Source organism: Rhipicephalus microplus, chromosome 2, assembly GCF_043290135.1.
Source record: "Rhipicephalus microplus isolate Deutch F79 chromosome 2, USDA_Rmic, whole genome shotgun sequence".
In the NCBI taxonomy this organism is placed as follows: Eukaryota; Metazoa; Arthropoda; class Arachnida; order Ixodida; family Ixodidae; genus Rhipicephalus; species Rhipicephalus microplus.
The window spans coordinates 11,086,329-11,103,366 of NC_134701.1; the positions used below are offsets into that span (position 1 = coordinate 11,086,329).

At 46.8% G+C, this 17,038-nt stretch overlaps 1 protein-coding gene across 6 annotated transcripts in view; it reads left to right on the plus strand.

Annotated features, from left to right (window-relative positions):
• Positions 1–17,038, plus strand: part of LOC119169213 (uncharacterized) — a 223,967-nt gene that overhangs the window by 169,900 nt on the left and 37,029 nt on the right. For 3 of the 6 annotated variants that reach the window (XM_075886108.1, XM_075886114.1, XM_075886117.1), the window contains one exon: positions 4,461–4,540. The exons of the other annotated variants lie outside the window; for them this stretch is intronic. In XM_075886108.1, coding sequence (XP_075742223.1) covers positions 4,461–4,540 — 80 coding nt within the window. The remainder of the gene's footprint in view (positions 1–4,460; positions 4,541–17,038) is intronic. 6 annotated transcript variants of the gene reach the window in all.

Below are 17,038 nucleotides of genomic sequence, written 5' to 3' on the forward strand. Positions count from 1 at the left end.
TGAGTGGCATTCCCAAAGGACAGGAGCCGGTGCGGATCCCTGCCGCGAAATGGTGGCAGGGTGTCAATAAGGTCATGTCCTACAACCCCATGGGAGGCCTGGACGCCGTCCACTGGTGGTTTGAAGGGTAGCTGAAGCGGCGGGTGGGACCCCATCGCCAAGGAAGCGTGAACGGCGTTCCTCAATGGAGAAGCCCGCACTGCCGACGAACCACGAAGACACGTACCGGTGGCTTCCCGCAGAGGGTTCACTTGTCGGCTTGCGCTGACGACAGAATCCATTGCCAAGGACACGTGGACGGCCTCCTTTGTGAAATGGTACCGGTAACGGGTACTGCAGCAGCCGAGGAGGCCTTGACGCCGTCCCCGAACGGTGGTGGCAATGGCGGCAGGTGAACAGCTGCCAAGGAGGCCTTGACCCCGTCCTCAAGCGGCGCTTATCGCAGCTGTCCTGGATGACGAAGCCGGGACGTAAGCCTTCTTCTTCGTCGACTGCGCCATTGTAATGTACTAGACAGAGAACAAGAGACAACACCCGATCCTGGGCCAGCTGTTCTTATTCTGACTTCGTTCTTCTCTTCTTTGCTCTAGCTACCCGCGCGCTGAAGCGCCAGCGTCTTTCTTGGTCATGACACTATCTACAGGCCGATTAGCAGTTCATTGCTCTTATATAGTGTCGGTGTGGCGATGCACAATTTTGAGAGCTTGCTTCGTAGCTATTCCATGCAATGCCAGCCTAGTACTTGACGTAGTTCACGTTGGTAAGAAGGCACCACTGTATTGTATACGTGATCGTGCACGTAAAGTGTGTAATTGCAGTGCGCGCGCACACAACACGCAACGAGCACACACTGTACAATACATACACATTTAGTCCGATAATGAAAAAAAGTTTATTGTCCTTCCGTATGAGCGACACAACTTCTGAAAACGCGACATGATGCCTACGACACTAAAAAGGAAAGTTTGCGGCCGATGGCTCAGTTGACGCAATGAGTGAAAGCCAACGGAGCGTACGGCTGAGAGCTCCGCATGCAAATACCATGTATTATTGATCAACAGCGAAGGGAACATACGTGAAAAGTGCCACCAGATACATACGGCGGTGCACACGATTCGCACCGAGTATACACTACAGCTGGGCATCGCACAGCTTTTCTAAAACACGCAAAAGAAGCAGCACTCGTGCATCGACTCGCTGTCGGCAGAGAATACCTACCACTGCTACCACTCCGCCGGCGCCACTTCGAAGGCCGCTGCCGCGGCTGCTCACCGGAAATCGCGAAGTGTTCATCTGCTTTTCTGCTAGGAGGGAATCCGGGTGTTTGCGACAATAGACTAGGATGAATCAAGTGGCGCAATGGCCTCCTTTTCACAACGAGAGTGGGAAAGGGCTGAGAAGAGGGTTCCTAGTAGTACATCGACAGCTCAGATGGCATTCCAATTATGCTGATAAAGATATTGGGCCCGAAGTCTAAGCAGACTTTGAGAGAGGCAGTGAGCAAAAAAATAATCTATGGTGAAGTCCCCGATGGCTGTAAAGTTAGCAGGATAAGCATGATCTATAAAGGAAAAGGGGACAAAGCGGACATAAACAACTACCGTCCTATAACAGTGACATAAGTGGTCTACAGGCTGGCTATTCAGATTATAAAGGAAAGACTGCAGGTATGAATAGAGGATGAGGGGGTGCTGGGGTAACTGCAGAATGGGTTTCGGAAACACAGGAGGTTGAAAGACAATCTGTTCTCACTGACGCAGTGCATCAAAATAGCAGAAAAGGAACACAGTCTCCTGTGTCTAGCATTTGTGGATATCAAGGGAGCATACGATACCGTGGTTCAAGAGGACTTGTGGGGAATACTGGACACACTAGGTGTGGAAGATGGAGTCTCTAATCTTTTAAAGGATATCAATAAAGGTAACACGGCAGTTATAAAGTGGGAAAACAGGTATACAAGCCCACAGAGGTAAAACAGGTAAAAGCACTGGGGTTTAGGGACAGGGAGGGCAAAATAGACTTTAAGCGGGTAGAATTAACTAGAAGGAGGTTATCTGATTGGTGGCTAAAGTCAAGGCATGAGTGAAAATTAAACCCTTCGCTGCAAAGTACCAGTTCTCAACTTCACTATTTAAAAGAAAACAAAAAAAGATAAATTTAGTTTTTGGTTCACTAAATATTACGGCCTGGTGACGTTAGCCGCCGCCCGATCTAAGCCTTATCAATCCATCCATCCATGTGGCGGCTTCACGAATGTGACGTCATGGCCTCTTCTATATTTTTCCTTCCTCCATGAGACAAGCCAATCCAGTAGCTATTCTCGCTTGTGGCTGTGGGAGCAGAGTCAGCGAGTCAATTGTGCGTTAGGCCTATTTGTGCGGCTAAGTGTGGTGAATCGCGGCGTTATTCGGCCCGATTGAAATGAAGCGGCCGCACCATGCACTGTCGTTTAAAAAAAGCTGCAAATTCTTCAGGAGATCAGTCGAAGCGGCCTGCCCAAGACGGAGGTGGTGGAAAAAATACATCCTGAAATTGACGCTATCGTGAATCTGGAAAGACAGAGAAAAGATTGAAGGCGCTTTTAAGAACGGGACCTTTACATCTAAACAGATGCGGACGACGCCTTATGAACCACTAGAAAAGTTCTTTTTTTGTGGTTCAAGCGTGCAGGTAGTTCAAATTAGCCCATAAGTGAACCAATTCTCGAGCAGAAAGCTCGAGAGATCGCCATGCAAATGGGTGTTAAGAACTTTGTCCTAAGCGACGGATGGCTCAGCCGCTTCGAAACACGCCATGGCGTAGTCTTCAAAGCAATCTCCGGTGAGAGTGGTGCAGTCAACAGAGACATTTGCACCGACTGGCAACTGGGGTGGCTTAAGGAAATTTTGATGAGCTTTGAGCCTTGAGACATCTTCACCGTTGATGAGATGGGTCTTTTTTATAAGCCGCTTCCATCGACTCTCACCTTCAAAGAGGAAGCGTGTAGTGAAGGAAAACGCAGTAAAGATCGCATCACTGTGCTGTTGGGTGCAAACATGGCAGGAGATGAGAGATTGAAGCTGTTGGTAATAGAAAAATCAAGGCACCCACATTTTTTCAAAGGCGTTCGACAACTGCCAATTGCGTGCCATAGGAATGGAAGAGCGCGGATGACCATGATGATTTTCGAAAACTGGCTTCGGGAGGAAGACGCAAGATTTACAAGGCAAGGCAGGAAGGTTGTCTTCATCACGGATAATTGCCCAGCCCACAGTCAGGTTCAAAGACTCCACGCCATCACTCTGGAGCTCTTGCCAGCCAATGCAAAGGCAGTGATTCAGTGGATGTATCAAGGGGTTATTCAGAACTATAGAGTTCATTACCGCTGACAATTGCTCCATCAAATGCTGCTTAGAGCAAGCAGCGGGAAATGCTACAGCATAAATTTATTGACAGCCATCCACATTTTGGCTTGTGCCTGGGAGCAAGTGAAGGCAACAACAGTACACAGATGTTTTCACCATGCTGGCTTTCAAACGCAAGAAAGCAGTACCTGATGAAGAAGAAAGCCCTGCTGATGCCAACTTTGAGACAATATTCAGCCAAGTCGTGCCTTCTGCTTCTTTCACGCTGCAGGACTACAAATCAATTGATGAAAATGTTCGTACCTGTCGTGAAGAGACTGTTGAAGAAATGATTGCCAAAGTGCAAGATGAAGATCAACCTTTCAGCGATGAATGTGATGATACTGCCAGTGCAGTGGTGCCACTAGACCGATCAGCTAAAAAGGCTGTTGAACTTTTGCAGCACTATTTTGAGCACGAGACTTGTCCAGAATTTCTAGCTAGTTTGTCAGGCATGGGTGCGTACCTCATGAAAAACAACTCGAGCTTGCCAAACAAACCATTCTTCACTCCTTTTTTCTCTTACTCATCCTCATGAGTAAGGTGAGGTTTGAGCAATTTGAATAAAGGTCTTGGTTCACTAAATAAGTGTACTTTGCTTAAATGAAACTTCTGATAAATGGAACACTTTCATGAATCCCCTCCGAGTTCCGTTTAAGAGGAGTCAACTGTATTTGTATAGGAAGAGCGTGAACACAAAGTGAAGAAAAGGAACTAGGAGGCTCACCAGTAAATATACGGCTGGCAGTGTGGGCAACATGGCAACAAGAAGCATTAAAGAGGCCCTGAAACGCTTTTTCTAGTAACTAAGGAATGAATTCACTGGAAAAGCTTATTGCCTCACGAATTCAACGCCGCAAAAACTTTAAAGATCTGTCCAGTGTGAGTGGAGTTATTAAGGTTTGTCGCATGCTGCAGTTGCATTCTCTCTTCTCTCGCCCGGATGAAAGCGCTGGAAGCTATGCAGGGAGGAATGGTAGGGCCACAGAAAAACGTCACATGCGTCTCGTGGCCTTGAGCAATTTTTTTCTTTTTTTTTCTTCAAATGCGCCATTTTTTCTATGTGATCACACGCAGGTGTGGACAAGTCGCGGCCTCCCGCGGCAATTTTTGTAACGAGCGAGCGTGCCATGTTCAAATCAACCAATGGCTGATAGGTGGGTAATTCACGTGTGATTTTTAAACATATTCTGCGGTTTGTCAAGAGAAGAGAAAGCAATTTTTATCTGACTTTGATAATTTATTGTGAACTCCTGGCCGTGTGCTGTGCTATAATATTTGGCTCGCGAGTTGTCGGGAGCCTCTACTACCGATCGGCAGCGTTTTCTGACCATGTGCAAAAAATGTTGCAAGGCTCCTTTTAGCGAAAAGTCAGAGAGGCCGAGAGGATTGATTGGATGACAGTGATGGGAAAGAAGCCAGCTCTCAGTAACTACCGAAAGGGCAAAAATGAAATAAGGTGAGGGAGGTTTTATCATAATTCAAGGAAAAATGCTTCACTGTTTGAAGCAAGGCCAAGTTGCCTTAGAATGCGTTGTCATAAAGTGAAATTCAGTGAGGAAGAACAACAATGCACATACTGTGGGATAGTTAAGGAAACAAGAGAACATGTTCTGATTGAATGCGGCAATATCTACCCAGGTATATGTGTGGGTACAATCTCGCACGAGGCTTCGGGTTTCGAGGACGGACATGGAAAGCTGCACATGTCCCCAATAGAAGTAAGAGATGATTAGAGTACTGGTGGCAGAAAAGTAGAGATAAAGGACAGAAATAGTGTAAAAATGAGGTCATTCTGCCTGAAGAGACAGAAAGATGGAACATAATTTTGTATTTTTCTTTGTTATAGTAACATCGATTTAATCGAAATAGATAAGGCATTAGGCCAACATAAAAAAAAAAGATTTCTTCTCATTATTTTTTTTTGCGACTCTGGCAGCACGCATGTCACTGTCATAAAGGGGACGGTCATAGCATCCATACATCCATACTGTAATAGGTGGCATGGCGAAGACCAGAAAGAGAGCCAGCGCACCTGCATGCGACGTACGCTTCATATCTCCGGCTACTCGGCCGATCCCATAGGTCTCCCAACCTTGGCCATGGGGGAGCTGCGTCGCGCGTTTTGCCGTCTTTCTAGCAAAAGCAGCTCGCTAGGTACCCCACTCCCTTGTTCTGCCTGCGCTCTCTCAGTACATTGACGCGCTATGCACGCGCTGTTGTCTGGCCGCCCTGCACGTGCAGCGTCACCGGTGACTTTCTCCGAAGGTTTAAAAAGATTGTAAAAACATTTTCACGGTGTGAATCTCATCAGAACCGAGAGCGATTCATTGGCAACTTTTGCGGGACCAAGCAAGTCAAACACGATGTTTTTGAGTGAGTGCTATGTGCATCTTTATGGTGAACAGCAGCCTTTCTATGACATTAGAAGTGAGGTGACGGCGTGAATTCTATATGTATGTTACCGCTAATCCACTCTCGGTAATAATCCACTCTCGACGCCTTTGGTCCTCTCATTGCTTGCTTTAGAAGTGGTTGAACTTCATAGGCAGTTTTCAGTTCTGGGACATTTTTAAACTTTTGTAGCAGCTTAGAATGCAGCAGGAGTGTGTGCCTGCTTTCCAGAATGATGAAGGAGCCGCACCTATAGCGTACAAAATGCGAGATGAAAGCGCCAAGGAACACGTTGCCCGTGTGCGCAATGGGAAAACCAAGCAAGCGCCCAGAGCGACCGGAGCTTTGCCCTCTCTTCGCTAGGGCGGCAATTGGCGCTGCACAAACTAGAGCCTGTCTTCCTTACGCATGCGCTTCTTGTCAGACGTTTTCACAAGACGCGAACTGCGTGTAGTAGCAACGTCGATGCACGTTCTCTACAGAGTGCAAGGACTCCTCTTGCGTTCAGGCAGGGCGCAGACCGCATTTGGAACGTGCGCAGATGAGCGTCCCTAGCAGACCTGTTTTTTGCATTGCCAGTCTGCATAGGCAAGACAGTCATGAGTGTTGGGAGCACCCGTTACGCCTTAGCGCTTTCTCGTGTGGACCGTGTGCCCTGAGCGTGTTCGCAGCGTGCAGCCAGCAACATGGCAAGGAGGTGGAACGACTTGCACTGCTTCGCTCCGGGCAGCCACATTGGCTACTTGAGTGGACCAAAAGCATCACTGTTTCCGGCGCCGAAAGTTCACGGCCTCCGCAAGAAGCGGGACTGCAAGCTTCACAGAAAGGTTAAAGCTTTCACAATTTCTTCAGTTTTATGTGAACATCACTTTGAACTGCACTTAGGTAGTTCTGCGTTATAAACGGCAACGAAATGCAGATTCCGAGAGGGAAGTTGCTGCTTGCTCCAGAAGCGGTTTTGACACTTCTTTTAGGCTTCACATGTTATTTTTCCACTGCAACGCCGTGACAACACCAAGATAGGAAGAGATCCGCACAATCAAGAATTTATACGGAGACTGAAGGTGGGCATGGGAAGGTCTTCAGGAGCAGTGAGCGGCCCCCTTGCTATAGGTGCTGTGGACTACTCTGGGAACCCTTTAACACTCTCATTGCATCAAGAATGTTTCATTCCCTTTAAGTCTGGGTCGCAAAAAACGCCAGGCTTGCGCGGAATACGCAGCACAGTGACAGCGAAAATTATAGGAGTGGCCTTTCAGAATCTTTTCTAAACACTCATTGGGTAACTGCTGCAAGCACACTTGCTTGATGTCCGCTACGGCATTAATAATAACAATTTTAGGGTAGTAGACCAGCATTCGCTATGCTATTTTTCGTCATTCTTCTGGAAAACGTGGTATCTGCTAAAATGTTGCGAGGAATATTGTGCGTATTGTTCATGCAGTGGCTGACGAGGATGAGGAATTATGCCTGAAGTGGGCATGCGCCACAGTTAATAGCTGAACAAAAGAAGCTTTTGTAATGGGTTGGAGCATTGGACGACCCACTCGTTACGCTATTTTTATGGTGTGACGACTGGTTGTCTTTTCGCTGTTTTAAAAGGCTTTATAAGTCATATTAACGTGATTGCCTTCCGGACATCAAGCCTGCCTAAGGCAAGTTTGTCAAGAAGTTGCAAGCAACGGGGTGGCTCAGTATTCTTTCGTCGACACTCACGCGTGTCGGTCGCAGTAATCATGTGCTTCATTGGAGCGGCATTTGCGGCACAGCTGTGGTAACAGGATGACCAAAAATCAAGGCGCAGGATACCAGAATATTTGCCACCACTACCCAAGATACGTGTGGCGCAAGACACTGTGTTTTTACACGGTGATGTGTGTGGCAGACCATATCGAGTAGATTTCCGAGGCATGCTCAGCCCTACAGGGCTGCTGCCGGAGGTGTTGTTACTGGGGGCCTACCAGATCAATCATGTCGGGGCTGTCACCATTAGCAATGCAGACACTACCAAACGCTTGCTGGGTGTGAAGGAGCTGAAGGTCAAGGGGCAATGCTGCATCATCGTGGACCCCCGAGATCAGCAGGTGTGGCTGCGCATTCATTGGATGCTTTACAGTGACGACAATGAAGATGTTTGAATGGCGTTGGCAGCGTTTGGGAAGGTTATACAAGTCACCCGGGAGCATTGGCGTGTTCAAGGAGTCAGCGATAAAGGGTCAACCACACGGTCTGTTCTACGCAAGCTCAATAGTGATGCAAAGGTTGAAGATCTCTCGCATCAAATCAGGTTGGCTGGTGAGTGGGCTCTTGTGGTTTCACCTGGTCGGCCAATGCAATGCTGTCAAGGTACCGGCCATGTTAAAAGAGAGTGTAAGGTACTTCAATACTTGTGCTGTCGTGGGTTCGGCCACAGAGAAGACGAGTGCATGCATACGTATGCATCGGCGATCGGATTGGCTGAATGGGAAGCCACAGAGTTGGTGATGGACGCGACCGAGGCTGAGGATGCGGCGAAAAGGGCCGGTTATGTGGTGAGCCCAGATGTTTCAGCAGGTACAGCTGCTTCGATTGGTCGCGTCGAGCCAACAGTACAAGCCGACAAGGCACCGGAGGGCTACTCTAGAGCCAGCCTGCCAAACCAAAGAAGGCCACACAAGTACCCCGTTGAAACTCGAGCACGTGGACACTACTGAATAACCTTCAGTGACGGCTGAGAGTACCAATGACGGGTCCACGAGCAAAAGACCTCACAAACGTTCTGCAGGAGGGAACGAGGTGTTCAGTGAAAAGCATGAAGATGGGCCACCTGCAAAGGCATCTTCGTTCCGATGCAGTAGCACAAGGCTGCGTCTCAACACGATTGCGGACAAACACGAGCCACCACTGCCCTCCAGTGGCACAGGTTCACGTGGAGGCTTCGTGGATGTCTTGCTCCGGGCTAGACGCTGAATGTAAGCATCATGAACTTCTTCATGGTGTAGACATGGCTTTTGCACCGACGTTTAGAGTGGCAACGCTAAATGTTCGAGGTCTTGCTGCCAAGCGGAAACAGAGCGAAGTCTATAGGCTGCTTGTTGATCATGATTTAGATGTACTAGCTGTACAAGAAATGAAAGTAGACGGTGACGAAAAGACCCGGGGCATAGTGCTGAGGTTTACGGCGCGTTAATATGCAATTGTAAGCCATGCAATAGGCACGTCTGCAGGCTGTGTCTTCTTCATTAAATAGTTACCAGGTCTTGTTGTGCAAAATACCTTCTCTTGCCCGTCTGGTAGATTGGTTTTTTGTGATGTTGTACCTAATAAATGCTCGTGGGGTGCTATGTGCATTCATGCAACAACCCTCTGCGAGGAACGCACACTTTTTTTTTCAAAGCTGAAAGAGTACCTCAGTTTGGAAAGGAAGGCTGTGTTACTTCATGATTTTTAACTGCGTCCTCAATGGGCGAGATCGATCTAACGGACGCATCATGTACGATAAAAGCAGCAGAATGCTAGCGGACATATTACTGAATTCGAATTAGAAGACATGGGTGGCTGTATCGAGCGAACGCGGGAAGAGCAATTTACGCATTTTCAGGAGAATAGCCATGTACACCTGTATCACATTTATGTGTCGCTTGAAATAATTGCACAATGTAAGAGCTATGTGGCGTCTACCCTATACACTTCAGTGATCATTGTTTAGCTAAATGTGATATAGGAGCAAAAACAAAAGGCGGAACTTTTTCGCGGGAACAGTGGAAGATGAATTTCACTTTAATTACTGATGAATGTTTTTTAGATCAGGTAATAAATTTTGTCAATGAAATAAAAATGAATGAAGTTAATCTTTTAGGACAATCGGAAGAGTCCAAGCAGCAAATAAAAATAAAAGCTGTTGATCAATCTAGCCCATTGAGTTACATAAGGAAAAGTAAAGAGAAGGCACTCCAAATGTTAGAAAGATTAATTGACTTGAAGTGCAAACAGCTGGGAGAGTATAAAAATGACATACCCAATATTAAGCAGAAACTTGCACTGCATGACGAGGAACGCTACCGTGGTGCACTTCTTTGTGCTAGGGCTGAGGCTTTAGCTGCTGGAGAAACGCCTGCCAAAAGAGCGTTAGGGGTGGAAAAAACTAAGTCTTGACAGAATCACATCGAAAGAATAGAAAAGGATGGTCACAAAGTAACCAATACTGACAGCATTTTACGTGTCTTTTCGAGGCACTTTGTTTGCGTGTAGAGAAGGGTGGTCACAAAGTAACCGATACTGACAGCATTTGACATGTCTTTTCAAGGCACTTTGAAAACCTTTTTTCGTGTAGACAGGTAAACATAAAAGGATTTAAAGCAGAATATTTAGGGCGCACGCTGCAAATGAGTGGTGAAGTGAAAAGCGCTTTGGAATTATCTATATCGGCATCTGAAGTTGAACGGGCAATTGATAAGTTGAATACCGGCAAGTCTCCATGTCCAGATGGTCTGTGTGCCAAGTGGTACAAGAGTTTTAAAAGTGAATTGGCTCCTATAGTTGCGAGTGAGGCATATGAGGAAAAAAATATTACCGTCTTTTGGTGAATCACGTACCATTCTGATTCCCAAGACAGATGAGGTTGAAAAGGTTAGGCACGTCACAGCGTGCTGACCAATCGCACTGACAAACGTAGACTACAAAATAATAATGAAAATATGGCTTCTAGACTTCAGTCAGTAATAAAAGATATTGTCAGTCCACATTAAACGTGTGGAATCAAAGGTCTTCTATTGTTACAAATGTTCATAAAATGAAAATGCGGTCTGTTCTATAATATATTCACGTCAGTCAAGCTCAGGTGGCTATACTACAGCTGGATCTGGAGAAAGCGTTCGATTGCGTCACCCGCAGTCTTTTCTTTGCAGTATTGTCGCATTGTCGCACATTAATGCTAGTAAGATAATTGTGGATGATGTAGCAATGGCATATCGAAATGGTAGTACGAGACTAATAATCAACACATTGCGCTCCCCCATTGGAAATGAGCACTCAATGTGTCAAGGTTGCCCTGTTAGTCCACTGTTGTTTTGCGCCTACATTGAAACATTATGTCTGGCGATACTGCAGAACGATATCATTAGTGGGTATATATTACAATCCTCCGAGGTCAAACTACTCGCTTATGTTGATGATGTTGTTTATGAAGACATTGATGATTCACTAATCATTCGCCGAAGTAACTGGAAGCCACATAAAGTGGGGTAAATGCCTCGATTTTTGGCACGGATCTTGGCCTTCAGCCCCAGAATTTTTCGCAGTCATTAAATGGACAAATACTCCATTTAAATATCTCGGAGTTCTGCTTGAGTCATACAAAAGTACTGATGATTACTGGAAACGGCAAGGAAAAGAAATAAAAGAGAAACGAATAGGTGGAATGCAACTTATCTGTCTATGTTTACTAGGGCTATGCAACTGGTTTTTTGTGTCCAAGCTATGGTATGTGATGCAAGTGGTGTACTGTTCCCGTGTCAATGTGCAAAAATTACATCGAGTGTTTGCAATATTTGTGTGGGGGTCTAACTGGGAAAGGTGCACTCCCACGAATTCGTTTAGACGAGTGAAGTGTGGTAGCCTTGGGCTAGGACATCAAGCAGTTGGTAAATAAGTATTTCCTTTTCCATGAGACAAGAGATCCTTTCCTGCTAACAGTGTGCCAAATAAGACCCCGCAGGGGCGCCTGCGCAAGTAGGCGTTTGGTGTGTAGCGACACCACGGACTCGAGCTAACGGGGGAGTTTCGGCTCCCTCCCACGCCTAGCCGTGCGTGGCTTTGCCGTGTCCGGGGAAAAGGGGATCCTGGGGGTTGAGCTGTCGCTGGGTGATTGGACCTTTAAGGCCCCCCGGAAGAGGCAACACACCCCTTTGGCCCCGGCTTCACGTAGACGGCACCCCTGGGCTGACCCACCCAGGGGAAATCGGCAGTCGCCTTTTCCTATCTCTCTCTCCCTACATCTTCGTCTTTATCTCTTACTATTTATCTGTCCTGTCTTCTACTCTCTTCCGTTTACTTCCAAACTTCCTGGCGGCTAGGGTTAACCCTGTGCAAATAGCCTACCTTGGTCTAGGCGCATTGGGTTATAGTGGCGTTGTACGGCTGGCGTCTGCAGGTTTCAGCATCCGTAAACTTGCAGCGTCCCCTCGTTGGGCTCCGTGGTGGGTGGCCGCCAACGCTACTGAACAACATACAATTAGCATGCACAAAGCATTCCCTTTACTTAGTGATCGTGCCTCCTCAAAGCGGGTACGCACCGAAGATATCAATTTTTTCATCCGGCCAAGACAAACCTTTCCTCATTTCCACGTTATACACTGCGAAAAAACTAACAAGCAAGCCAGAACAGTATCCCCCTTCGTAGTGGCTAGGTCCTTAACCGAAACTCTCGGTGCCGGGTACAAGGTTACCAAAATGGCCAGTGGAGATCTACTCCTTGAAATACGTGACAAAGACCAATTCGATAAACTGAACACCCTCACAACGTTTGGAGACACACCCATCAGTATTACGCCACACAGGTCCATGAACTCATCTCGCGGGGTCGTATCGAACGCAGATTTGCTTGACCTGACCGAAGCTGAACTTCTTGAAGGATGGAAGAGCCAGAACGTGACAAACGTACAGCGTATTAAGATAAGAAGAGATCAAAAGGAAATACCAACAAAACACTTAGTACTGACCTTTGCTTCGAGCGATTTGCCGGAAACAATTCAGACTGGGTATACAAAGACATCTGTGAGGCCATATATTCCCAACCCCCGCCGTTGCTTCCAATGTCAGAGATATGGCCACGGCTCGCAAAGCTGTCGTGGCCAGAAAACTTGTGCTCTGTGTGGAGTCGTGGGCCATGCATCCGACAACTGCGAAGCACCTGCACACTGTGTGAATTGTGGCGGTAGTCATGCCGCGTACTCACGTTCCTGTTCTTTCTGGAAAAAAGAAAAAGAGAGCATCACTTTAAAAATAAAAGAAAACGTTACATTTAAAGAAGCAAGAAAAAGAGTCTCGCCATTTTATGGCCCCACATATGCTGATGCGGCGCGCCAGGGGGCAGTGTCGCACCCGCCCTCGCCACTCCTTCGGCCTGCGCAGAGCGAGCCATTGGCTGTGGCGCCTGCCCCCAAGGTGGCAGTAGTTGAGTCTACTCTGCCTACTATCGAACAGAGACCAGGGACTCCAGGGTCCTCGGGTCTCAAGGCCTCACCTCGCCAGGCGAGGCCCAAGCTTCGAAAAACCAGCTCGCATGAGCGGGCATCCAGTGCCTCCGAGGAGGCAATGAATACGGCGGCACCCCTGGTGCCAAAAGAGCGGCGCGGCTCTCTGGAGCGCGCCAAGAAAACTAAAAAGCTCTTAACAGGGCCTGATAATAGCCCTGCTACTTGAGCTCGACCTTTCAGCTTAAACAAGTCACTCCCTTAACGTACACACAGCACTACTTTACTTCCAATATGGAAACACAAATTATACATTGGAACGTCGGAGGCCTGCTTAAAAACCTCGACGACGTCCAAGAGCTTTTATACAAACACTCACCTCAAGTGCTGTGTGTACAGGAAACACATCTGAAATCCTCCAATACAAATTTTTTACGTGCTTACGTCATATACCGAAAGGACCGAGATGATGCTGTGGCGTCATCCGGTGGCGTAGCCATTATTATTAACCAAGGAGTAGCGTGTACACATTTACCACTCCAGACATCCCTTGAGGCGGTGGCTGTTCGAGCGGTACTTTTAAACAAACACCATCTGCTCTTTGTATGTACCTCCCCACCACCGTCTTGAAAGACGTGAATTTCAGTCTTTAATAGACGAACTGCCTGAACCCTATTTGCTTCTTGGGGACCTAAATGCACCTAGTGGACTGTGGGGCGATTCTCGCTCTGATGCACGAGGTCGTCTCATTGAACAATTTCTCTTCTCTTCTGGTGCCTGTTTGTTGAATAGGAAAGAGCTAACATACTATAACGTTGCCAACAAAACTTACTCGTCTATAGACCTCATCGTATCACCTTCACTCCTAGCATCGTATCACCTTCACTCCTACCCCTACTGAAATGGAAAATCATAAATAATCTATATGGAAGTTACCACTTTCCTGTAGTGTAGAGTTCACAAACAACATATGAATGTCCTCTACATGTTCCCAAATGGCTGATAAACAAAGCAGACTGGGAACAGTTCCACAATACTACACGTTTGAGTTGGAGAGACATATGTAGGTTAAACATAGATGAAGCTGTGCAGTACTTCACAGCTTTTCTAACTGACGCAGCAGCCAGGTGCATACCGCAAACATCTGGAATGCCCGGCAAACGACACGTCCCATGGTGGAACACGGAGTGTCGTAATGCGCGAAAGGAACAGAACAGGGCATGGAGATTGCTGCGGAACTCGCCAACAGCGGAAAATCTTGACACGTTCAAGAAAATAAAGTCTCAAGGAAGGAGAATGCGTCGGCAGGCCAGAAGAGAAAGCTGGCAGAAGTTTTTGTCAGGGATCAATTCATACACACAGGAGGCTAAAGTCTGGAACATGGTTGGTAGGATAGCAGGGAAACAAGTACACACACTTCCACTTGTAAACACTCAAGGTGATACCTTGGAAGATCAGGCAAACTTCCTCGGGGCACATTTTGAACGGGTATCCAGCTCTTCCCACTATACAGACACTTTCCAAAAATACAGAACAAGAATAGAAAAGCAGAAACTCGAACACAAATCCACTAGAAACGAGGCATATAACCAAGCTTTCAGTCTAGCGGAGCTCCGAACATCCCTAAACTCCTGCAGTACTTCTGCCCCAGGTTCTGACCGTGTGGTGTATGAAATGTTAAAAAACCTACCAGCCGAAACACGAAAAACCCTACTTTGTTTGTACAATGCTATCTGGTTTTCTGGCACTATCCCTACCTCCTGGAAAGAGGCTATTATTATTCCCATTTTGAAAGAGGGCAAGGACCCTTCTTTAGCTTCAAGTTATAGGCCTATTGCACTTACAAGCTGCTTGTGCTAAGTATTCGAAAAAATGATAAACTGCCGACTTGTACATATCCTTGAAACAAACAATTTGCTCGACCCATTTCAGTGCGGGTTTCGAGAAAGTAGATCCACCACAGACCACCTTGTTCGTATCGAGGCACAGATCAGAGACGCCTTCGTCCATAAACAATATTTTCTCTCTGTGTTCCTCGATATCGAAAAGGCGTATGATACAACATGGCGTTTCGGAATTCTAAGAGACCTGTCCCACCTTGGTGTGCGTGGAAGAATGTTTCTTATAATCGAAAGTTACTTGTCCAACCGGACATTCCGTGTCCGTCTGGGCAGTGTGCACTCCCAAACATTTGTCCAGGCAAAAGGCGTGCCACAAGGTGGCGTGCTTAGTTGCACACTTTTTATTATCAAAATGAATTCTTTGCACTTGTCCATTCCCCGCAATATGTTCTATTGTACATATGTCGACGACGTTCAGCTTGGCTTCAAGTCATGCAACTTGGCCATGTGTGAGCGGCAGGTTCAGCTGGGTTTAAATAAGGTCTCCAAATGGGCAGATGAAAACGGATTTCGACTTAACCCACAAAAAAGCACGTGTGTCTTGTTCTCTCGAAAGAGAGGCATGCACTCGGAACCTGACATTCGACTGAACGGGCAACGTCTGTCCGTCAAAGCCGAGCAGAAATTTTTAGGCTTAATCTTGGACAACAAGTTGACCTTCGTACCGTACATCAAGTATTTAAAAACAAAATGTTTAAAAGCCATGAATGTTATAAAAGTGTTGTCACGTACTACGTGGGGTAGTGATGGGCAATGCCTCATGAACCTTTAAGAAGCCTCATTCGCACCCGCTTAGATTATGGGGCCGTTGTCTATCAGTCTGCTACTCAAAGTGCCTTGAAGATGCTGGACCCCGTGCACCATTTGGGCATCCGCCTTTCTACGGGTGCTTTTCGCACCAGCCCCGTAGAAAGCCTTTATGTTGAGTCAAATGAGTGGTCGCTTCATCTGCAGAGAACTTACATGTCCTTTGTTTATTTCCTTAAGGTGAAAGCGGACAAGAAGCACCCCTCATACTCTACAATTAATGATTTGTCGAGCTCAACTCTGTTTCAAAACAAGCCTTCGATAAGGCAGCCCTTCTCAGTTCGCCTGAAGTGTCTAGCTGAAGAAACTGCAGTGTCACTTGAACACAATTTAATGGCTCCTGTAGCATACCCGCCACCGTGGCAGTGGCACACTATAGACTGCGATGTGTCTTTCCTAGAAGTTACAAAACATGCACCTATTTCCCATATCCGAACATACTTTTTGGAACTTCAACACAAATACACACGTCCTGAGTTCTTCACAGATGCTTCCAAGACCAACTCCTCTGTGTCCTACGCTGCTGTCGGCCCATTCTTTTCGGATGCTGGCCCTCTACATCCACACACAAGTATCTTCACAGCGGAAGCTTACGCGATACTTGTGGCAGCTAAACACATCAAACAATTACAAATACAAAAAGCAGTAATTTATACAGACTCCCTCAGTGTGGTAACGGTTCTGCACAGTCTTAAAAAACAAAAAAACCCGGTCCTTGTCTCACTTTACTCCATTTTGTGCACACTCTGCACACTCAAACAACATGTTGTAGTGTGCTGGGTGCCAGGGCACCGTGAGATCCAAGGCAACATGAGGGCGGATCAGCTCGCTGCATCCGTCCATGAGAGCACCGCCATTACATCCATATCAATCCCGGCCCTTGATCTTAAGCCCTCTCTCAAACGAAACCTCAGGGACTGCTGGCAGAGCAAGTCGGATACACACACACAAAACAAACTACACGTTATCAAGCCACACCTTGGCCAATGGCTTCCAGTATCAAAATCGCGTCATACAGAGGTCAAAAAGACTCAGGATAGGACACACATACACAACACACTCATATCTTTTGACCGGGGGCGACCCACCATTGTGTGACAGATGTGGTGAAGCACTAACAGTTCTTCACATTTTAATTCAGTGAAAACAATTGGACACTATAAGAAAACAACACTTTCCATTACCCTACCGACAACATATACCTTTACACCCTACAATGTTTTTCGGTAGAGAACCGCTTTTTAGTTATAAATCGTTGCTAGCGTTTTTAAAAGAAATTCATAGTTTTCATATCATATACTCGGGCATTCCGTAGCACGACCTCTCCTAAGAGGTTTTCGCTGCGGTGGCTACACAAGAAAGCACTTGCCTCACGACCCTT